The 24,975-nt window shown below is 33.2% G+C and overlaps 1 protein-coding gene across 7 annotated transcripts in view; it reads left to right on the plus strand.

The window, feature by feature from the left end:
* Positions 1-24,975, plus strand: part of KCNT2 (potassium sodium-activated channel subfamily T member 2) — a 410,159-nt gene that overhangs the window by 282,379 nt on the left and 102,805 nt on the right. For 4 of the 7 annotated variants that reach the window (XM_037985779.2, XM_037985780.2, XM_007989090.3 and 1 more), the window contains exons 17-21: positions 5,753-5,966; positions 8,520-8,625; positions 12,930-13,102; positions 20,273-20,344; positions 23,803-23,937. In XM_037985779.2, coding sequence (XP_037841707.1) covers positions 5,753-5,966; positions 8,520-8,625; positions 12,930-13,102; positions 20,273-20,344; positions 23,803-23,937 — 700 coding nt within the window. The remainder of the gene's footprint in view (positions 1-5,752; positions 5,967-8,519; positions 8,626-12,929; positions 13,103-20,272; positions 20,345-23,802; positions 23,938-24,975) is intronic. The other 3 variants (XM_037985781.2, XM_007989092.3, XM_007989094.3) reach the window with 1 other exon arrangement.

Consider the following 24,975-nt stretch of genomic DNA (forward strand, 5'->3'; position numbering starts at 1 on the left):
TTGGCTACCAAACCATCTACAAACCTACAAACGTTTAGCATCTGTCACAAGGAAAATGTGCCCTTTTTAACATACTGATACATTCATTTATTCCATGAACCATGCTCTTGTTCCTCCTCAGAGACTCTACTCTGTAATCTATCCTCATTACCTAACTTCATTTTCTATTCAGAATCACTGGCTGGTCTCTCTCTCTCTCTCTCTCTCTCTCTCTCTCTCTCTCTCTCTCTCTCTCTCTCTCTCTCTCTCTCTCTCTCCCTCTCCCCCCCCCCTTTCTCTCTCTCTCTCTTTCTCTCTGTGTGTGTGTGTGTGTGTGTCTTCATATCTCTGTGTGCACCATACACATGTAATTTTGAACCTTCTGTGACAACAACTTCAGAGATAAATTTCTCCAAAGTGTTGTGTTTAGTGGCAGACTTTAGATTTTATTGTTGTCCTATATCCATGATTCTATCCAGTTCAATCTGACACCTGCAGTCATATCACTGAAACTATTCAGGCAAGATCACCACTCTCCTCTTTGTCACTACATCTAATGATTGTCTTCACAGTATATGACAAGAATATTGACCATGTTCTTCCTGAAACACTCTAATGACTTTTTTTCTGCATTGTGCACATTCATTTTCCTTGTGTGGTCACGTCTGTTCTCATGGATTCAATTGTCCAAAAACTGAATATTCCTTTACCTAAAGCATTTACTCAACATCTATTTACAGCAACACGAACTGTATACTGGTTATTTCTATTTGAGTATTGCAGGAAAAACTAGCACAGCATATTCAAATTAAATTGATCTCTACACTCTCATTCAACACCATTTTCTCCTTCTCCTTCTCCTTTTTTTTTTTTTTTTCTAAAAAGCAGATGACAACATTGTCCTTTGATTTATAAAGTCACAATTTTGACTTTTCAACACCTGCTCTTCTCATACTTCATAGTTAACCAAATTCTATGAAATCTGACCAGTAGATAGCCCCTAGAATCATTCAGTTTTTTTTCCATGTCCACCACCAACATCATCGTGGTCTGTGCCTCCATCCTCCTCTCCCTGAACTGCAGGATCAACAACCTTGTCTTCTTTCCATGTCTCCAGCCTTGCCACCCTACACTCAATTCTCCACCCTGCCACCAGAGTAAAAAAATTTAAATACAATTTTGATAATATTTTCCTGAATAAATCACCTGCTTTATACTACCCATTGGAAAAAAGTCTAAATTCTATAGTGTGACTTATCAGTAGGTTTATAAGTTCTTGTTTGCATTATGCAAACCTAGTTTTCTTAAGAATGTTCCAGTTTCTTAGGATTGTTCCAGTTTACATAATTGTCCTGATGTAATTATTAAAAGAACCCCCTTTTACTCTGCAGTATCCTAGTTTAGAAAATAAATTACTTAGTCATTTTCTTTATAGGCTTTTTATTAATGACATTTTCTGACTTTTCTAGCCCCACTTTTTACCACACCTTCACTGCTCTCCTAAGCTCCAAACATACTCACTCTCTTTCAATCTTCACTAACTTTTTTTTTCATCAATAGGCCTTAAAACATTAAGTTTCCTCTGGCAGGAGCTATTCCTCACACCCCAACATTGCCTAAGTAAATATCACTCCCTCCAAACACAATGGTTCTACCTAGACTTTCTTAGGTAATCCTATTTGTCATTTACATATGTTTATTCTACAGTAGCAATATTCATTTTTAATGTATTCAAAAAGTACTTATTGTGTGCCTAATATGTACCCAAAAAGGTATTTATTGAGTACCTAACATGTACCAAGAACTCTCGTAAGTATTTGTGATAAAGCGTTAGTGAAGAAACAAAGATCCTTCATTCGCAGAGCTTACATTCTATTATGGAGAAGACAGGCAATAAGCAAAGTATATATAAAAAATAAATATATTACTTAATATGTTAGTGGGTTATAAGTTATAAAGGAAAAACTAAAAGAAGAAAACAGAGCTAGTATAGGAGATAATCAATTTTGGGAGAAGCGGAGTTTTAAATGAAGTGGTTAGTAGGCCAGAAGGTGATGTTTGAGCAGATACCTGAAGGAAATGAGGAATTAGTCCTGTGGAGGTCTGGAGAAAGAGCATTCCTGGCAGAGATAACAGCTGGCACAAAGGCCCTAAAGTGGGAGCCTGGCTGGGGTGCCCCAGGAACAGTAAAAGGGCCCTTGTGCCTCAAGCACAGTAAATGCTGGAAGAGTAGTAGGAGATGAGGAGGAACAAGTAGAAAGAGGCCAGATCCTGTCAGGATTATTTAAGTCCATATGAGGATTGCAGCTTCTACCCTCAGTGAAGTGGGAATTATTGCGAGGTTTTATGCAGAGCCATTGACCTGATCTCACCTATGCTGACTTGTTTTCGTACTCAACTCAGGCTGCTGTTGAAAATAAATGGTTTGGAGCAAGGATCAGACTATTTTCAAGTGGAAGTAGTAAGAAGGAGAAAATTCTGGATGTACTTTAGGATAATCAGGATTCCTTAACAAATGAAATTGAACTGTGAGAAAAAGAGAAGTGTGAATAAACGTAAGGTTTTTGGATTAAGCAACTGGAGAAAGGGAATGGTCATAAATTGAGAGGAAAGGCTAGGGGGAATGCAGGTTTTGGCGGAGAAGGGGAGGTCCAGAGAAGATAAAAGAGTATTTTGCAACACCTTGAAGATGTCTAACAGGAAGTTAGATGTAAGAGTCTAGATTTCAGGAAAGAGAGAGAGAGAGGCTGAAAAAGTAAATTTTTTATTTCTGAGCTTATGTATACATTTAAAGCTATAAGACTGAATGAAGTCATTGAGGAAATAAGTACAGGCAGGAAAAAAATAAAAGACAAAGAACAGACCTCTGCAGTATACTAAGATTAAGTATCAGGGGGATGAGAAGAAACCCGCAAAGGAGACCAAAGAGGAGCTACTGGCAGGATAGTAGGAAAACCCAATGAGTGTGGTGTCCTGGAATCCAAGTGAGCTAAGTGCATCAAGAGAACACCATGGTAAACCATGTCAAATGTTACCAATGGGTAATATAACATAAGGACTGAGAAGTGTCAACTGACTTTAGCAATGCAATGATCTTTGTTCACCCTCATAAGAGTTGTTTCAATGGAGTGGTGGTGGACAATGCTAGATTGGAGTGCACTTGGGAAAGAATGGTAGAAGATAAATTAGAAACCATAGGTCTGGACAGCTCTTAAAACGTCTCACTGCAAAACGGAGAAAAGAAATGGAATTGTAGCTTGTGTTGAAAGTACAAGCAAGTAAGAAAGGCAGAGAGATTGAGGGTTTATATAATAGATTGTATATAATTATAGGCCCTGGAACTTAATTTAACTAAAGAAGTGAAAAGATGTATTTTGGTTAAAAAAAGACTTAAAGGATAGTGGATTAATTAATTCTAATTCCAGTGAAAATCAAGAGGGAAAGAGCAGGAAAGTCAAGGTACAGGTGTCAAAGAGTGAGATGCCAGAAGGAGAGATGACCTGCAGCAAGTAATAATTACAAAAGCTAAGATGTGACCATGAGAGTGAATGACTGAAAAGTGATAGTAAAAAGAAAGCCATTACTAGAGAGCAGGACAAGGAGCTGAGTCTGGAATGTTGGAAGAATCATCTATGTGTATGGTGAAACTGCCAAAAATCAGGACAGACATTGTGGAGAGACTACTAACGATGCAAGAGCTAAATTGTCCAGGTGTATTCAGTTGCATAGGTATAGATATGGGGAACCTGGAGAGTTTAACTTAACCAGCGTTCTATTTTGTCAAGAGGGTGGAATGAATCAAAAATGTATCAAGAGATCCAAGGGTATATGCAAGAAAACAAATCATAATGCTTACACATGGAATTTAAGATAGGTAAGAAGAGAAGACAGAACATCGAAGGAATGAGAGAGACAAACTCTGGTATCATTAGTAGAATTGAAATTCCATCTTGGTAAATCATAGCTAGTGTTGGGAAATCAGTGAGAGTGACCTGAACAAACAAGAAATAGTAGTGGTCAAAGAGTGAATGTATAAAAATGTGTGCAACATTGTTTTTATTGGTTATAACAAGGTCTAATAAACTACTATGGAAGTGAAGGGCTGAGATAAGGTAAACATTTCTTCAGTTCATGTTGTTATAATGAAGAAGAAGGTTGGAAGGTCAGAGATTTGAGGAAAGAGGAATTTTAAATAGTCGTGTGCTGCATAAAGACAATTCAGTCAATGATGGATGACATATACAATGTTGGTCTCATAAGATTGTAATACCATATTTTTACTGTACCTCTTCTATATTGAGATTACCATTGTGTTAGAATTGACTACACCACTCAGTATAGTAACAAGCGATACAGATTTGCAGTCTAGGAGCAGTAGGCTATACCATATAGCCTAAGGGCAGTAGGCTATACCTATACCAAATAGCAATAGGCTATACCATACAGCCTATGCACCATAGAGCCTAGGATAGTTCTACCTCCTCTAGGTTTGTGTAAGTATACTCTGTGATGTTTGAATATCGAAGAAATCACCAAATGGTAGATTTCTCAGAACATATCCCCCCTTTTAAACAACGCATGACTGTAATTGTTTCAAAGAATGGGACAGAGCAAAGACTAACAACTTTTAGAAGGATGACCAAGTGCCACTGAGTGCATAAATGAAATAAGCAATTATGAAATATGACGTCTTTCATCATTATTTTCTCCAGAAGGAGAGGAACCTCAATTTTTCATAAATGGATATTAAAATTAATTTTTAAATTTCAATAAAATTCACAAAGGAAATTGCTTCTTCCTCCTTCTATGCCTTGAGTGCCTCAACTATTCAATAACCTTAAGCCACTTGGGCTTGGGCTTGCCATTCTTACTACCTCCAGGTATTTCTATGACTTGTGTGTCCCTTATTGTATTTCAGGTCAAAAATCAAATGTCCTAGCTTCACAGTGGCCTTCTTTCCTACCAAATAAAAATTCCATTCCTCCACCTGCATGCTACTGATCATTATCTACAATTATCCATTTATTGGTCTACTTGCTACATACAACTTTCATCTTGTGGAAACTTTTTGTCTTCTCTACAGATCTCAAGTACCCGGAACAGTGCTCCCCATATGTGGCACTCAATAAATATTCATTTAATAAAAAATAAATGTAACCCATTAGTAGTTCCAATATTTTAAAAAGTGGTCACAAATCAGTTACAAAAAGATAGCTCAATAGAAAAGGGGACACTTGACCCCGGGAGACGGAGGTTGCAGTGAGACGAGATTGTGCCACTGCACTGCAGCCTGCAGGATAGAGTGAGACTCTGTCTTCAAAAAGAAAGAAAAAAAAAAAAAAAAGAAAGAAAAAGAAAAGGGGGGAAGACATAATGAAACATTCGCAAAATGGACGTGGTCAACAACAAAAGAATACATTTTAAATAAATATAAATTGAAACATCAGGATGTACTTTTTCACTTAAAGTTTCTATATACTTCAGGATTTTACAAATCTTATGTTTCATGATGTGGAGCAACACTCTGCAAATACACTTTTGTGCAAATAGAGATTTTTTTGTCCAGGAAAATGTCCACATGCAAAAGAAATACTTAGCTATTAGAACTAAAAATACACACACATACGTGTGTGTGTGTATATATATATCTGTGTGTGTGTGTGTATATATATATCTTGATTATGTTCATTATATTTCATATTTCATTTAACTTTCAACACTAGTGATCAATATGGCAAACGCCTTGATAAATTTTCATGTTTTATTGTTTTAGGTACCGTGGCTATAGACTTGCAAGACACAAGCTGTAGATCAGCAAGTGGCCCTACCCTGTCTCTTCCTACAGAGGGAAGCAAAGAAGTAAGAAGACCTAGCATTGCTCCCGTTTTAGAGGTTGCAGATACATCATCGATTCAAACATGTGATCTTCTAAGTGACCAATCAGAAGATGAAACTACACCAGATGAAGAAATTTCTTCAAATTTAGAGTATGTTCAGATACCCTGAGGAGTAAGATTACTGGGTTTTGTGCTAATGTCTTTAAGTATTTTCTTTAGGTACCTTCCCACTAGGTAAGGAGCTAATGATCTTTCCTTCTGAACATCGTAGTATCATTCCTATATAATTCTACCAAAACACACTGCTAGTAGCCAGTATCTCAAGTTTCTGGCTTCAATATATGTTTCCAGTCTCTTTTTGCTCTTAATGTTTTATCCTCAAGGAAAAAAAAAAGATATAAATCAGTGTTCTCAAGATATAAACTTCATTTTCATAATTGTATGCTTTTTATAGCATATTGTACTTTATACTTTGAATTTACTTTATTACACATTCGTATTGAAGTTCAATTATTCAATGAAATGAAAATGCAGCCTCCTCCATTAAACTTTCCTTACTTATCTCAGCATTCAGCACTTTCATACACTATGCATTAATTAATATTTTAAATGTATGTTAAAAAGGAGTACTGTTTCCCTTTTCTAAGCTTCAATAATAATAGAGTATCAATCTATATAGTATTAATCACATTGTAGCCTGAAGTAGAGTTTGTTTACAGGTCTTATTCCACATATTAAGTTATCATTCTTCAGGAAAACACAGCAGTCCACAGCCTTGACTGTGGAGTCCTAAGGACATTATTTGCCATGCCAGTTCCATTTTATATTGGTTATGTACAAGTGACTTTAATTAAAAAAAAAAAACAACAACAACAACAACAACAAAAAAAAAAACTGGCAGCTGGGCACAGTGGCTCACACCTGTAATCCCAGCACTTTGGGAGACTGAGATGGGTGGATCATTTGAGGTCACGAGATTGAGACTAGCCTGACCAACATGGTGAAACTCCATCTCTACTAAAAATATAAAAATTAGCTAGGAGTGGTGGTGCGTGCGTGTAATCCCACCTACTTGGAAGGCTGAGACAGGAGAATCCCTTGAACTCAGGAGGTGGAGGTTACAGTGAGCCGAGATCCTGCCACTACAGTCCAGCCAGGGTGACAGTGTAAGACTATGTCAAAAAAAAAAAAAAAAAAAAAACTGGCCAGTAATTCAGCTGTAAACTCAGTGTAATTACTACTTCATAAAGCTATGAAGTGATTAATTGAGGTAATAGAGAACGAGTGCTTATGCCAAATCAACGTTTTGTGCAGAGTAAGTATTCAATTACTATTAATTACTATTAGTCGTAGTATGGGTATTAGTGGCATTGGTAATATAATCTCTAACATTGTCTTCCAGTATCTTTAAGTAATGTTGAGTTGAACTAAAAAGAACTTAAATATCATTGATGCTTGAAAATATTCTTTGTTCTAATTTCTCCCACTTAAAAAATTATTGTAAGAAAGGTTGATGTACCCACAAAACCAAATCTATTCTCCAAAGAAATTAATGGACAGAGTCCTCAAATATATTTGGAATCTAGGATGGGAACAGGGAGAGGTTTGGCAACCAGTGTCTTCACAGGAAACAGTGTTTTGGAGTGCGATTGAAACTCTTTCTTTACACTTCTTAAAAATTGAGAGGTATTTTTTTTTTTAATTCTAGAAAAATGAAAGAGATGTTGCAGTAATTACAGAGATTACCAACTTCTAAATTTACAAAATTTTACCCTCTAATTTTATCTCTCAGTCAATGAAGTTTATTTCCTGAAAACACTGATTTGCATATCTTCTTTAAGATAAAACAGTTTTAACTAGGTCTGAAATTTTATGGCTTAGCAGGTAAATTTGTTAAAACCAAACACTCTTATTGGATAAGGGAATATTCACTAAATTTTATTTTGTTGCCTAATTCTCATTTATGCTGCTGCGTTTTAGAAGTTTCATTCTGAAAGTCAGTATAGCCGAAATATGCAGTTGGCTGTTTTTTAAAAGTCAACAAGCTAAATGTCTCTGATAATGTTTTAAACATGATTCCAACAGAAACCATGTTTTTAACCAATTAACTCAGATATTGATCCGTTTCAGTTATGCATTTATGTCTACTGAATACAGATAGAGCAAATCATAATAATGCGTTTTGCTTTAAATGTATGTTGTAAAAAATAACATTACTATTTTTTTTTTTTTAATAAAAATCTTCTAAGCTGTGAGTTAGCAAACTTTTTCTGGAAAGGAACAACCAGTAAATATTTCAGGCTTTTTGACCCCTGTTGCAACTACTAACTCTGTTACCAAAGCACAAAAACACCTATACACAATACATACGTGAGTGTGGCTGAATTACAATAAACCTTTATTTATAGATTGTGAAATTTGAACTTCGTATAATTTTCACATGACATGAAATACTAGTTTGACTTTTTCCAACCATTTAAAAATACAAAAACAGCCCTCAGCTTGCAAAACCATGTGGTGGGCCGTATTTGACCCTGGGGCCACAGCTTGCCTGCCTCTCTTGTTAACTACCTCTTTATCAAAATATAATTGTAACACAGAATTATTGATTCTAATGTTATTAAAACAGAGGAACATGTCAGTAACTTAATTTCCCAAATTTGCATGCCTTATCCAAGGGTAATATTTTGTATTGTTTTACAGGTATGCTAAAGGTTACCCACCTTATTCTCCATATATAGGAAGTTCACCCACTTTTTGTCATCTCCTTCATGAAAAAGTACCATTTTGCTGCTTAAGATTAGACAAGGTAAGTACTTTTTGCTGCTATTTTGTTCACAAAATAAAATTATAGCATTTTATAATGACATAATGTAAGTAATTTATACAGCATTTTGATTACAATATGTTTAAGGGGTATTGGTATTATCTTTTCCAATGTAAATTTACATAAAGTGGTCAGTTTTACTTTTTTAACTGCACTGATGATTACCCAAATGCTTTAGTCTTCTACTAAATTAGCCTAATGGATCTGCTAGTCATGTTGTTAAAGAGGAAAATAAGGTACCAAATCTCATCCCTACGAACCCTCAACATCCAAAATCTCCAAAAATCATTTTGGCCAAATGTGCATTATTTATTTTACCATTATTACTTTATATCTTGTTATGGAATCCCTTTGCATGATGGGAAGAGTAAGTCCATGTGTTAGACACAAAGATTCGTTTATGACTAAAGTGAAAGCTCATATTAGAGTCTTGCCTAATATTTCCTTTCTCAAAGTTTTACTGTCATTTTTGGACCAAGAGAAACTGTCCAAAAGGTAAAAATTCTAAGAATGCTAGAGGTTTTATCTTTTTTCACAGTGCAACCATTGGGCTTGACTGGTATGAGTTTATTCTCTTGAAGAATAACAACACTGATAAAAGGAAGAACCTTATATTCACTGCCCCTAGAGATTCAGGTGTGCCACTAATTCTAACTAGGAACTTTTTCTTTTACGTTACATTTTGAAGTTACAGTTAAAATCTCAGCTCTCCACTTAGAAGTCATGTAAAATGGGCAACTAACTTCATCAAGTTTCAGTTTCCTCACCCATAAAGTGGATATTATTTTAATATGAACCGCATAGGGCTCTTATAGGGATTATATAATTTAGTACATGTTTAATAAAGTGCAAGAAACTTAATAACTGAGCTGATGCTTAATACATTTTGTTAATATTCTTGCTATTATTTTTTATATGATAAATATTATAAATTTTGACTGTCACTATCAATCTTGAGGAAGAAGATTTAGAGAACATTAGAAAATTCTTGCCTTTATTTCCCTGAAGTTGCTTTAAGAATCTTTGTCATTACTCTGAAATAGTCATCTGGGCCCATTGAGATGGATGATTCTGTCCTTCGAGAGCATATTTTATATATATAGGTTTCATTGTGTATATATAGGTTTATATATATATAGTGTGTATATATAGTGTGTGTATATATATATAGGTTTCCGTATATGTGTATAGGTTTCAGTCGAATGATATTCTGTCCCTCAAGACTGAATATATATATAGGTCTCGTTAAAAAAAAAAAAAATATATATATATATATATATATAGGTCTTGAGGGACAGAATCATCCATCTCAGTGGACCCAGATGAATACATATATTTATATATTTACTTTAATACTATGAAACACTTGACATTTCTGGCCAGCTATGCATTTTCAGTAACATTAATAAACCCTAAATTTCAAGGCCTTTCCCCCACATTGACTCCTTTTAAGACTAATATTATTTATAATATTTTGTTATTTTCTTTATGGATAAGTCTTAAAATAATATATGCTTCAGTCACCACAAAACTTGGATTCACTTCTGGTTTTATTTCTTTTAATACACAGTTAAAATAGAAAAAAGTATTACGAGACAAAAAAGTGGAAATAATTTATCTCCAAACAGGGATCCCATTCTAACTGAAAGGCTAAACTTTCAGAGAACAGGATTGGTGGAGGCACAATAAGAGGATCTTTTAATATCAAAGGACTGTTAAAATGCTTCATTTACCATATTAATGAAGCAAAATTTCTGGGTGTTGCTGATTGACTAGTAAGACCTGGTATTATTGATTACTTAGGTACCATTAGACTGATAGAAGGTGGTCTGCTATGTAAATGAGCACCCACTTTGGGATTATAGGAACAGTATGGGATTATGCAGCTGACTCTATTGTGTCTGTGAAGTGTGTGAGTTGGGATCGCGTCATCCAATTTATTCTGTGTCAGTATCAATGGGGCTGGTGTCCTGGTCAGTGTTTATGAACACTAAATTCTCTGTTCTCTGCTCTTTGTTTCCCTATTAATTAAGCTATTTCTAAATCTCCTTAGGGAAAGTTATTTTTTCCTTTGTTGATCTCATAAATATTGACATTCTTGATGACCCAAACATCAGCTTAACACTATTCTTGTTGCATGCGTGATCTCTTTCTGAGTGACTTTATTTCTTTATATTACTCCAGATTCTGCTTATAATTCTCCAAGAACCCTTTCAATAAAGACTTGTTGCCCTTGTTCTTACCATTTCCTTTGTTCTCTATTCTTTCTTATACCTTAGAATTTCCTTCTGGATTCATTTTCCTGCTTCCTAGATTACCATCTTTAGAAATTCTGTTAAAGAGATGCTATTGGTGGTGAATCTTTTTAATTATGGTTTCCCTTCAAATGTTCTTATTTTGTGCTCATTCTTGAAAGACGGTTTACTTTGTGTCCAAGTCCAGGCTACTAGTTTAGTTTTTTTTTTCTTTTTTCTTTTGGCACTTTAAGGACTTTACTTACTGCCTTCTGTGCTCCAAATAATGGCTGAAAAGTCAGCTACTATTACAATTTTGTTTGTTTGTTTGTTTGTTTGTTTGTTTTTCCAGTTGTTTTTGTTGTTGATGTGGCTCTTTTCTCTGTGTCTGCTTTTAAGATCGCATTTGGTTTTTCATCACATCTCAAAAACTCTCAGTCAATATTTGCTTGAATAAGGTTTCTTTCTGATTCTCTCTTAGCTCTTTTTCAGATATTCTGATTAAATAAATGTTAGATATTCTCACAATAGCTTCCAAGTCTTAATTTTTTCACTCTAGGTTCTGTTTCTTTTCTTCTCTACCTTTTGTTTTGATTCTTATCTTCCATTCTGTCCTTCACGTGATCCCTTTGGCTGAATCTTATGTGGAATTTAAATAATCTTTTGAGTTACACTCTTTAGTTGGAGAAGATACAGAGAAATAGATTTAAATATTATTTTTAACATCTACCTGCTAGATGTTATTTTAAATAGACTCTTGTTCTTTTCTCATGCTTTAAATGCTTTCTTTTATTTCTTTGAACATGTTAAATGTGCACATTTTGTATTCTGAATTTAATCACAAAATTCATAGTCTTTGTGGGTCTAGTTATCTTGTTATGATTGTTTCTGTTTACTCATGGTGCTTTGTTTTCACCAGTGTTTTTTATTTTTTTTAATTAAAGAATAATGGCAAAGAATATTCCAGAGGTGTCCGAGTATGGTGGCTCATGCCTGTAATCCCAGCATTTGGGGAGGCTGAGGTGGGTGGATTGCTTGAGCCCAGGACCCCATATCTACAAAAATACAAAAACAGTTGAGCGTGCTGGTGCCCACCTGTAGTCCCAGCTACTCGGGAGGCTGAGGTGGGAGAATCACCTGAGCCTGGAAAGTTGAGGTTTCGGTAAGCAATGATTGTGCCACCTCACTCCAGCATGGGTGACAGGAGTGAGGCCCTGTCTCAAAAAAAAAAAAAAAAAAAAAAGATCAGAATATTCCAGAGAATTAACTAATCTCAACCCACATGAAGAGATCAGAATATTCCAGAGATTTAACTAATCTCAACCCACATAAATAAGAAATGCACATAAAGACATATAAAAGTAAAATAGCAGAACATCAAAACAGTTCTCCATGCATATAATTTAGCTGAAAATAATATTGGGTTAACAATGGTAATTCTGTCAAATTCTAGACTCCATGAAGTAGCAAAACGCCCTTAGCCCAACGAGGAGTTTTTGATAATGCTTTGTTCTTGTTTTTCTTGGTGTTATTGGGTATTTTACTTTAGAGTATTTGCATCATTACCTTGCCAGCTCAACTATGTATGTAGACAGGGTTTTTGTTTGTTTGTTTGTTTCGTTTTGTTTTTCACTGTTATCTTTTCTTCATCACTTTAAGCATTCGGTACTGGGAATGTTCCCGAAGATATGTAATTATGATATTACTATATTTCTGGAAATGAAAGTCAGAGAAAATAAATTTGTAAAAGTGTATACCTCGTTGTCTTCTAGCAGCAAGCTTTAGTTTACAATAGAACAAGCACACACACAAAATGTTGGCTCTTTCAGCATCAAGCTACAAACCTGCAGTTCATTTTCCTTGTCCATGCATACTTTTATTTCTTGCTTCAGGTTGCAGAAATGAGCATAGAGAAATGTAACTATTTTCAAATTTATTAGAAAATAAGGATTTACATGGTTAAATTTTACATTTTCATACAGCTTAATTTTTTTTTCCAAATTTTAATGGAGTATAAAAATGACATTTCAATGTCTACTTTTTCTTCTCTAGAGTTGCCAGCATAACTACTATGAGGATGCAAAAGCCTATGGATTCAAAAATAAACTAATTATAGTTGCAGCTGAAACAGCTGGAAATGGATTATATAACTTTATTGTTCCTCTCAGGGCATACTATAGACCAAAGAAAGAACTTAATCCCATAGTACTGCTGTTGGATAACCCGTAAGTATATTTTAAGATACACGAACAAGATAAACTGTATTTAATAATATATTAATGTATATCAAAAATAATTGCCTGTAATATGCTGGTAGTATTTTAAATCAGATACATTATGGTACATGATTCATTGGGAGTTATATTTTGTGCTGTGATACAAAATATATCATTGAATATGATTTTGTTTCATAAATACTACTTAAAACTGGGATATTCTGAGAATTTTATTTAAAACTGTTTTGCAAGTGGTCATCTACTCATAATACCACAGGAAACAGTCCACTGAAATAATTACTGCAATTTTCCTTAAATTAATCAACTAGCCTGACAAATCTCTGCCAAAACTGGACAATTCTTTTTTTTGTCTTTCTAAAGAACCATTAATTATCAGAGAAGCATTTACTGATCCATTTTTATATGTTATAACACAAAGCATCATCAGAGGTTATTATGATCGGACCACTGTTAAACCATACATTCTATGACATAATAGAAGTAATGCTTTACCATGTGCGTTTATTTTGAAAATATTGGATTGGTATACTTTTGTTAAATAGGACTACTTAAGCATATCAAAATTCTTATGCAAATATAAATATGGGTCACTGAATGCGACGGTCAAAGCCATTTTATTCTAAAATTATAATATCCATCTCTGTGACTGGAAATTAGTAGCAGGTGGTCTTCAGATTAATACCATATTTTAGGATTGTCTCACTCTCCTCATCCATTCCAATGTGATGCAAATGTCAAGATGAACTATTAATAAATGAGGCCAAATTCTGTTGCCTTGTCTCTGCCTTTCAAAATTATCAAAGTTCTCCTTAAGAGAGACATCTCCCCAATACATTATAACTTTATAGTGTTGCTAATTCTCACTATACCAATATCAAAATGCTTATTGGTGCAACTTTCTTAGCATCATCATTATAAGAATAATCGACTGCAAAAATTTATCACACTTGTAGAATTTTCATTTGAAGACTTTTCAGATATGATTACTCAGTGACGTTTTCTATACTTCTCTGGCATCTAAGGAAAGCTGAGGCATATTTAGGGTAAATGTAGGGGAACAGAAACTTGGACCAAATTTCAGAAGAAATAAAAGCTTGTTAAAATAAATTTCAGAACAATCAAAGTTGCGTTGTGGGATGGCCATGGCAATGCAGTGTTTGTAAATCACTTCTTTCAAACATAACCTTAATTCTGAAGCATCTCTGGTAGGAAGCTGCAAGGAATTGACTGAGCTGCCACAGAAAAGATGCCTAACTATGTGAGTTCAAATGTGTCAGCTTTTGCCTTCTTTTGCTTATGATGAGTCCATTGTCCTGAGAGTGGAAGTTAAGACAACGGCATTTGCAAACATTGCCTTAGAGTAGCTCCATGTTGTATGGCTTGGATCAAACTGGATCAATTCAGATACCAAGTTACCAACAGGAAGATAGGAAGTGGATTGAGATGAAAGTGGAACTGTGCTTACAGCATCGTTCTGATAGGACTAAGGACAAAACTGTACGTTCCTCCTGTTTACATAGTTTCAAGATAAAGTTACACAACTTTATCTTGATAGATGTGTAAACCTCCCTACCAAAAATCAGTCTCTTCATATTTGGGACTGGAGTTCACTCTATGAACAGAGATGGACTCCTCATTTTCAATCTTCAGTCTTGCTAGGTAATCTTATCTCAAATCTCTTAAGTCTCCATTTTCACCATCACACAGGTGACAGGAGCTAAGCAGTGTTCTACTTGTCTGTTTTATGTAGATTTTAGAGTAGCTATAACCAAATCAATCCCTTTCTGTTTGGTTTTGAATAAACCGGTTACAGAAATGTCTGATTATTGAATGATTGATTTATTTGTATATTAAGATTAAAAAATCAATTCTGTGTTGTTCAAGATTGATCAATGATCAATCACATTGATCAATGATTGATCAATCACGGAACAATCTGAACCTCTCTTAATTACTGACAACCGGTTAGTATTTCTCTATAAACATATATGTGGCTTTTATCAGAGAATAATTCATATGAATAAGACCATAAAGATTATTCAATAAAGTTAATACTGTTTACCTCTATCCTCTGTTCATAATTATAATGACTATTGGTCATTTACTACATGTCAGTCTTCATACTACACACTTTAATTTACATTTAGTTGCACAAGTCACATATTTACATTACAGTGATGATTTAGTCTTAGAGAGATGTGCCAAGCAGTTTAAAATCTCAAATTACGATGTAAACATTTAAATAAATCAAAAGCTGTGTGAGGTAGCTACAACGCTGTCTCTTATTTTAAGAGGATGTAAAAGAGACACAAAGAACGTGAATGACCTTTTTCATGGTCAATTCTTGGATTAGACCTTTTTTGCGAAATTTCTGTTTTATTTTTCTTTCAACTTACAGGTTTTTGATATATGAAAAATACATGTTGCTTGCTCATACTTTCTGAAAATGAGAATATATCTTAACTTTGGATTATTTTTGCATTGAAAGTTCCCTTTGCCTTCCTAAAGGCTTACATTTGGGAATCCAATAATCCACATTATATTGTTATTAAATCATTCTTGTAGGGTTTGACTTTATTTCAAAGGGTTAGATTGAAAGTGCATGCTGGAAAATCTATTAACTTTCTGTGTACTTCCCGAAAGTAGTGTCAAACATTCTTATTTGTTGTCCTCTGTTCCTTTGGTTAAGAGTGAGGAAACTAAAACTAAACACCAATTAACAATGTTCCAGTAAGTTTTATGCAATTCTTTTTTAAAAAAAAAAAAAAACAACGAGATGCCCATTGCTCTGAAATGGAGAACATTTTGCAATCTATTCTACAATATTACAAAAAACACGAGGCTTTCTTCTTTACAATATTTCCATGTTATGGGAATTCCTACAATGATGATTGCATACACTTCTAGAATTATTAGTTAGTTTTGAAGGTTTGACTTTAATTTCACATGCGTACAGCTGAAAATCAGTACATGGCTATTTTAAAAAATTAGTTGAAAGTCCAATTAATTCAATGTAACAGAAATAAATAATAGCAGATGTAATAAGCAAGGAATTTTAAAATGTAAATTAAATTTATGATATTCATACACATAATATGCCAAAATAAGTGTTCACAATGTTTTCAAATATAAAGCTTTCTAGATCTCAAATGTAATTAAATAAAACTCAGTCATATTGAAAAGCATCTTTCAGTTGGTACTGGTTCATTAGAGCTGGTGTCAGGTCTGATCAGTTGGCCATCTGTTCTGTTTGGTCTGTTGTGCCATACTGATTTTAAATATTTTGATTACCACCCCAACCTTAAAGGTCATCTAGTCATTTTTAACATCATCTCATGTGAAAGACAGAAAAGCAAATCAAAAGCTAGAATATATTATCCAAAGCTACATAAGGATGAAGTGAAAGATCCAGGCTTTTGCTCTTAATATTTATCAAAGTCTTGTTCACGCTACCCATTTATTAAATCAATCTTCTTTCCACATATGGTGCCAAGTAAACTTCAGCTTATTTTAAAAGTAATGATAAAATGTCTGATGTCAGTGTTCTTATTTTTAAAATTCAAACTTTAGACTCATTCAGATCTGAGATAAGTTCTAAATTTATTCTCTTGATAGGTCTGTTAAATGTTACTGAGTCTTTTTAAGCCACATTTTTCTGATTTGTAAAATGGTTAAAACATTTATCTTTAAAAGCTATTGTGAGATGAGGTAGATAATGTATATAAAATCCTAGTGCAATATCTGATTCATAAAAGGAAGATGAGAAACATCATGGTTTTCTTCTGTCAATCAAGAAAATAACACTGTTACTATTCAAACTGCTGGAAGGATTTATATGAAAACCCAATTAATGGAAAAGCACACTTATTTAAGTAGTTAAAATTAAACTACTTTCATATTGTCTAGCAAAGAATAAACTACTTAAAAATGGAATTAGGAAATGTTAAAATAAACTATGCTCATAAAAGCATACTATACTCATTTCTTGAACTTGAAATAAAGAAATTAAATTTTTATTGTTATTAGTTAAAGGGGAACAAAATAATGGTCTTAAATTTTACTAATTCATACAAATTTGCAAGCCTTTTTTACTTCCTAACAGTCACTGACTAATATTTGAATGACAACTTTTACTATGAGAATTTCTATAAGAATATGAGGCTTTTGGCTCATAAGTAGTCATCTTTTCTGGTAGAATTGCAGTTAAGACTCATTAATGAATGTGCTCATTTTTCTTCTGTTTACTAACATCAGTTACTTTTTGTGTTTGTTGAATTTTTATTTTGTTTATTACCAGTTAGTTTCAGCCTGTGTTGTTTTGCTTTGTTTCGGTTCATGTATATTTATTCCTCCCTGAATCTATTTCTTTTTGTCATGTTTACCTTTTTAATTGATTATAAAATACTTCTTTATATATTAAGCAACTTTGGTCTACAAATTTTGTATAAGTAACAATTTTTCGACATTTACTTCTTATTAATCTGTTTGTAATGAGCTATATACTTAAATCTGTCAATCATTGTCACCACTTCTCCTTAATGTAATTCCTAACATAAATAAGCCTCTGTTTAGCAGTCAGATTTTAAAAAATGCATACATTTTAATCTACTGCATAATACTTTTAAATATAAAACTCTTCATCGATACTTTGAGGACATAATGTAGGAAAAGGACATCTAGTTTTAGGAATATTTTATGTTTTTGTTTAATGTTTTTCAATAATAATGCTTCCCAATGTAAAGATTGTGCTTGCCAATTAGCTGCCTTCTAATGATTAAAAAATTGTTTTATTATGAGCCTATGATATCATTTATGTTACTCACTTACTAAGCAGGTCGGTGCCATGAAAACTGTTGACAATGTATTTAGGTGAGCTGGCATGATACATGTAAATGCAGAATTTATTTATTCTTTATGTTTCAGATTTCCTTTTAAGCCACCTTTTTTCAATAGCTATAGTAGATAAATCTGTTATACAAAATTAAATTTTGCAAAAAATACGGCATAGTAGACCACTTACCTTAGATATCTTTCATCAGGATTATATATTTAGCACGGTTCAGGTGACTTCATTTACCTTGTAACATAGCTGCTCTAATTCATGTAAGGATGAACCATGCTACCACAATACAGATGTTAAAGCAATTTCCAAGGATTTGGAACATTGCTTGCCCATTGTAAGTACATATTTGTGGTAAAATTGCATGTGACTGAAATTCATGAGTCTCTTAAAGCATAACAATGATTAAATTTGATGGCCAGTTAGCTTTTATATTCTCTGCTAGACAAAGCAACAAAATAGAAAGGCCTTATCTTCATTTTTAACTCTAGTAGAAGGGTTGGCATAAAATCAAGACTTACTTTGTCCACAGTGACCTCAACACACAGGCGAAGGAATTTTTCAGATCACCACAACAGCTCAGTGTTGCCCCACTCTTGTGGTACCTGCATCCTCCTATGTGCTTCTCCAATTACAAGACAGGGTGAGAGAGATGTGGAGGGTTTTGAATCAGCAATTAAAATAGCCCTGCTAATTTTAAGAAGCAGGACAGTGCCTAGAAAGAGTATAACTAGAAATCTCTACCATAAGGCACTATCAGAGACTGCTACTGGAGTGTATATTTGGTTATAATATTTGTTGAAAACATATATCAGGATCTTTAAAACTGTATATAGGCTGTGATCCACTAATATGTCTTCTGTAAATGTTTTGGGATAATGATAAAATATCAATGCTTAAAAAAAAAAAGAAAAGAAAGTCTTCGGAAGATGTGAACACCAGTGTTAAATACAATAGCAAGGTACTGCAAAGAACTGATAACTGCAGTATTTCACAGCAAAAAGTGAAAATAACTTACAAAATAAGTAAGTGAGGATTTTAAGAATGAAGTGTGGTACATTTGTAAGATGTAATAATATTGGATCATTTTAATGACTACAAAGAAAATTAATGATAGGAGAAATTGAATCAAAATTAAAATAATGGTATTCTTTACAAGTTTTTTTTTTTTTTTTCTTTTAATGTTTTGCTGTATTGAGCATTCTTTTTCTTCAGACTGTAAATAGCTAGAAGGATGACCAACAGGAGAGAAATAAATCAGGGAGAGAAAAAAAGTTCATCTAGCCAGGGAGGCTTGTAGGTACTATAGTTTCCTTGGCCTAGTATTTTCCTCTCCTCCTCTTACGCTGAACAAACTCCTACGAATCCTTTAACATTCAAATTAAATATCAGCTCTATGAAATGTTCCTCAATTCTGCCTCCTAAATATAACATATTGTTTGTTTTTTACAGATTAAAATATGTAATAGAATTGTATGATTTTGTACAAGAATTTTTTCTTATAAGTTAACAGGATATTCTTTTGCATAAGCCTGAATGTATTAAAATGTCTATTAAATAAAATTTTTGGATACATATATGCTGAGTCAATAGATACCTGAAGAAATTAATAACTTTGTGAAATGAATACAATAGATTAAGCAATTTCTAAGGAAGCTTTCTGGTTTATGGTTCTTTCCTCAAATATGTATATAAGAAAAGATTTCAGTCATAAATGTCTCCTCAATAATATATATTGAGTATACTAATAAATTTAAAAATGCATTACTTTCATTATGATTTTATATAATACGTATTTTGCATGAGCATATATACTATATTTATTTGACAAACTGATACATTATATAGGGCGTGTTGTGATTATACATCTATCCCTTAGAGAAAGTGGTTCTTAATAGACATGCTTAATAGTTGCTCACTAATAGGCATTAGTACCCATTGCTTTAAATCATCTAAAAAATGCATCAATTTTTTATTTTACAAAGCCTCCTCTGCATGGATAACTTTTAAATTTATATATAAGATTTCTTAGTCATAATTAAGAATATCAATTCTGTATTTTTGTAGAATTATGCCATAATGTTTCTGATTTAGAAAGCTGAAATACAACTTGTTTTTATAATTCTGAGGCATTTTATGATTCATAACAAGTGCAAATGACATTTTCTAGTTAATGTTAAGAAAAAAAGCACTAAAATTAATTTTGTCAGCAGTGTTGAGTTTTGGAAATACAAACTAAGTCAACTTACTTCCTTTCCCTAGAAGTGCTGCCACTGTTGTGACATTGTGTTTCATTTTGTAACCCATCTACTACTTAGGCCAGATATGCATTTTCTGGATGCAATCTGTTGGTTTCCAATGGTTTACTACATGGTGGGCTCTATTGACAAGTAGGTGACAAAATCTTTGGCACACTAACTAGTGTAGTGTCCTGTGGTTTGTCATGTGCTGTGCCTTGTTACTGCATGATGAGTGTAATTTGCCGTGTCAGTATTGCAAATATGATATATTTTGCATGTAGAGCTTATGTTCTCGTGTTATACATCTTGTATTAAACTTTCTAAGCAGTAATCTATTGTTGAATTAAAACAAATCTTGCTGCATGTCAATTTTGTCAGTTTTGCTCAGTTTCTAATGCTATTTTTAGTTTTGTGTCATCGATAACAACGTTATTACTATTGACATAGTGTTAGAGAAAACTAAAGTTGCAATATTGTGATGCATTGATAGCATTACGATAACTTCTGGAAACTGAAATAATTTAGAAATGCTCATTTTAACTTAGATTTATAAATTAGAGCAATTCCTTTAGAGTTTACTTTGGTCACATGTCAGAGTTTATAATTTCTAAAATATTTGTTAATTAAAAGGTCATATGTGTTTAACACATTAGTAGTTAAATACAAATTCTTATACATGTATCATGGTGACATTAAAATATATATATAAATATAAAAGATCAAAAACCTAATATACTTGAAATAATATGTTACTTTTCCACCTCTAAATAATGTCGGCCAGAGCCTTCAAAATAAAATGCTAAAATTTACCAGTTGAGAACTTTAATGCTTACATTTTATCCTGTAGATGTTGAAGAAAACAAAGTTTTGTAACTTTGAAAGTATTTAGTGCTGTGGATACGTTAAAGGTCAACCAGTCTAAAATATGTTTAGCCTCCATTCTACATTAATATAATTTACATCATCAGGTATGATAATACTAACCAAGTAAATAAACTGTAGTTAGATGTACTAAAATTACTATTTAAATTCTACACATGTTTTATAACCAGTCATCTTTTTTGAAATCTTTTGAGATGATAGTGTTCTGTTAAAATTTATTAGAAAAGCAGTATATCTAAAAGCTAAAGAATAAACGTCCCATCTATCTTTTCTGATGTAAACTGTGAAGTGGATTCTTCCTTTGTAAAAGTATTTATGATGAGAGAATAAAGAATTGAGAGGATCAAATTACTAGGGACAGAAATAAAACAGAATTGGCTACAAACAGCTAATTATTGGTCTGGGGACTGTTATGTTCATGTAACAGTTCTCCTCTTTTGCTTGTGTTTGAAATCTTTCTTTAAAAATACCTCTTTGAATGAATTAAAACACATTCATGAACACTTCTTTACACTTACACATTTTACATTCTAGTCCTTGCAAAAAGGGGTCTTAGAAAGGGATAGAAAGGAAGGCTTTGCCGATTATTCCTGTAACTTGTTTTCTGTCTAGATTGACTTTCTTGTGCTGCCACCTGCTGGCCACACTGTGTAAAACATCCATGCTGAGGAAAAAATAAGGCAATGGCCTTGCACAAATTATGATGGACAGGAGTTATAAGAATAAGTTGGCAGCCTACTTAAAAAAAAAAAAAAAAGTGCAACAGTAAATAGAAAAAGAATAATATAATCTTAAAACATAAAAAATGAAAAAGCTTCTACATGGTTCAGAAATATTATTCCAAATTTATTTATTTTCTATATAGATTTAAATTCATAATTAATGATAATTTGCCAAAGTTATGAGTAAACTGTAATAGCCAGTATTTTTGAGACTGGAATTAATTGATACATGTGGGTATAGGTAACAGTTAGCTATGTAGCACGGGTACTCTCAAAGTGAACTTTTGGTCAGGTGTTCACTTCAACGTCATTGAATTATTGATGGTTAAATATTCATCTTTCCTATCTTCACTTCTATGCATATATGCTTATCCAGTCACTCTTATCCTCGACTGCCCTATCCTTTCCTTTTCCTATATATGTAATTATAATGGAGATATTTATTAATGAAGAAAAAAGATTGTGAAAACTGAAATATGAGAAAGTGATGTAAAATTATAATAAGGTGATGTGAAGACATATGACTTAAGCGTCATTTTGATGGTCCATAAGGGCCATACCACATTCATTTTCCATCTAACTCTTTCTTTTTTAATGTATTTAATAAATTAAGAAAAATTATGATACATTTCCTGAATAAAAGAAAGACCCAAGTATCCCTAGGCATTTAAACTTAAAGGTCATCATAGTGGTTGGATGTTATGGTCCTGGCCCCTCTTATCATAGGAAATTTATTTGGAATAACATTCTGTTTCCACAGTTTTAGCCATAAAATCTCTGCCACAGACCATTGTTCCTGATTCAAGCGAAATATTTTTTCTGGACTACTCCTGGGGATCTTGGACTCAAGGCTTTGGTAATACCCTCTCGCCTAATAACAGAGTAAGAAATCCTGCCTCCCACCTTCCCATAAAAGGAAAATAATTCCCTCTAACGTGACATGGCTAACTCAACCAATCATGCACTTGGAAAAGATCCTCAGGGACTTCACTCTTCAATTTTAAAACCTAAGAGAAACTACTGCTCTTTAAGCTTTAAACATCCTGTTATAAATCAGAAGATACGGAAATCAATTAACCTATCTTTTCTTATCTGTCTTCAATCAACTCTGTACCTAGAACATTCTTGTACTCATTCAAGTGTAGTCTCCATTATCCAATTCAGTTCTGCTTTTCTAGTTTGCATGAAGCAGAGGCAATGAGAGTAATGGTTCCCTGTTTCAGCTTTAACGGTAAACATTTTCTTTTAATTCATTGGGAGAATGATAGGTAAGATTTTTTTTTTTTTTTTTGGTCAGTGATAGGAAAGAAGACTGACTCTATTTTAGCTCACAGGTATGTGTTTCCTACTTTAGCAATTACTTCACCCAGCCAAAGAAATCAGGTTACTCAAACACTTGCTCAAAAATTTAGGCTGACTAAACAGTAGCCTTGCATACAACAGAATTTGTATATTTTACATGCTCTTGGTTGTGTAGAACCAATCTATAACACATAGGTCTTACGTAAAGGAATAATAAACATTTAAAAATAAACATTTCATAGTTTTATATTTTTTCATTAGGCTTACCATCTAAATTAACATAACACTTATTTATTTCTCTCTTGCCAAAATTACTTTAGATGTAAAAAAATGTAAATGTCGTGTCTTCGAAGTAGTATGTAACTGTAAAAAGAACTTTCTAACATGCTCTATTTTATTGCAAAATGGATGTATTCCATATTTCATGTATATAATTAATAAAATTATTAAAGAAAACATTTTAACACACGTTTTGAAACAGTTGAGATCTAATGATGTGTAAACTACCCAATATAAAAATTATTTCATATTAGTAGATAATATTGTATCATAATTCCCATTAATAGCTACCTGTGCACACTGTGTAAAAGCCACCTCTAAAGGCAACTTATGTAAGCACAGGGGATAGTGCTAGACTTTAGCACTGATTATAACCTTATGATTTATTCAATGTTTGTTTTTCTCTGTTGATTTTTATCAAAGCCTAGATGACTTACTCAGGTGTGGAGTGACCTTTGCTGCTAATATGGTGGTTGTGGATAAAGAGAGCACCATGAGTGCCGAGGAAGACTACATGGCAGATGCCAAAACCATTGTGAATGTGCAGACACTTTTCAGGTAGGTGGCTGAATCATCCAGCCCTGCCACTTACTTTGTGCTGAACATTGGTAAAATATTTGACACTGACTCTGTGTGAGGAATGAACATGAGACACATCGACTTTATGTTCATTTATTCATTTGCTTTTCATAAAGTAAATGTTTATTGAGCACGTCATGTATGACTGGCACTGCGTAAAGTTAAATTTTTAGCATCAGATCAGTAATGCTTCTCATAAAATAAATTGAATGATATATCAGTTTTCTCAGATAGTTTAACAGTAGCAAATTCTTGAAAATCATGTGTACTAGTAGTCATGAGTTTTGACAAGCAGCCCATGTTCTCATATTGGTATTATGCCTAGCAGTGACCAAATATTTACATTTACATACTGAATAACTAAGACTGAAAGACTGCACAGCTGGGAACAGGCAATTTACCCATGTTAAGAGCAAAGTCATGACATCATTTTCACTATTTTCTTGTCTTTTATTAATTCAATGTACCCATTGAGTTTCATTCATTGAATTTAATTTAATGGGGATATGAATCCCCAATATGGTTATCTTCGAGTAAGAGTAAACAATCGCGACCAGAGAAAGATCTGTGCTATAACTAAAGTCAAACTCCTCTGTCATTCAAGTCATCAGTTTCACTTGGGACAATTCTCCCTAAAATCATATGAAAATTTAAATATCAAAGAGATCATTTTTTTAAGTTGTATGAGTTTTGGCGAAGCCTGAAGGAAATATGTGAGCTACCAAATTACAGAGGTAAATGAAACAATATCAATTTTCTCATCATCCATGTTCCCTCCACTTTCATATTGTAGCAAAGCGTATATTGAGGTTAATTATTTCACTTTCTAGTTTGAGTTCAAAATTCAAAGGAGAGAGCCTAGATGTGTGTCTGTGTTAAGTTGCCTATTTGTACTATGATTTTAGGCAAATTACTTTTCTTCTCTACCTCTCAATATATTAATCACAATATTATTAAAGATTTAGAAATATGCAATACCTTACTTAGCATATGCCTGGTCATTTTTAATTACTTAAT

The sequence above is a fragment of the Chlorocebus sabaeus genome, chromosome 25 (genome assembly GCF_047675955.1).
Source record: "Chlorocebus sabaeus isolate Y175 chromosome 25, mChlSab1.0.hap1, whole genome shotgun sequence".
In the NCBI taxonomy this organism is placed as follows: Eukaryota; Metazoa; Chordata; class Mammalia; order Primates; family Cercopithecidae; genus Chlorocebus; species Chlorocebus sabaeus.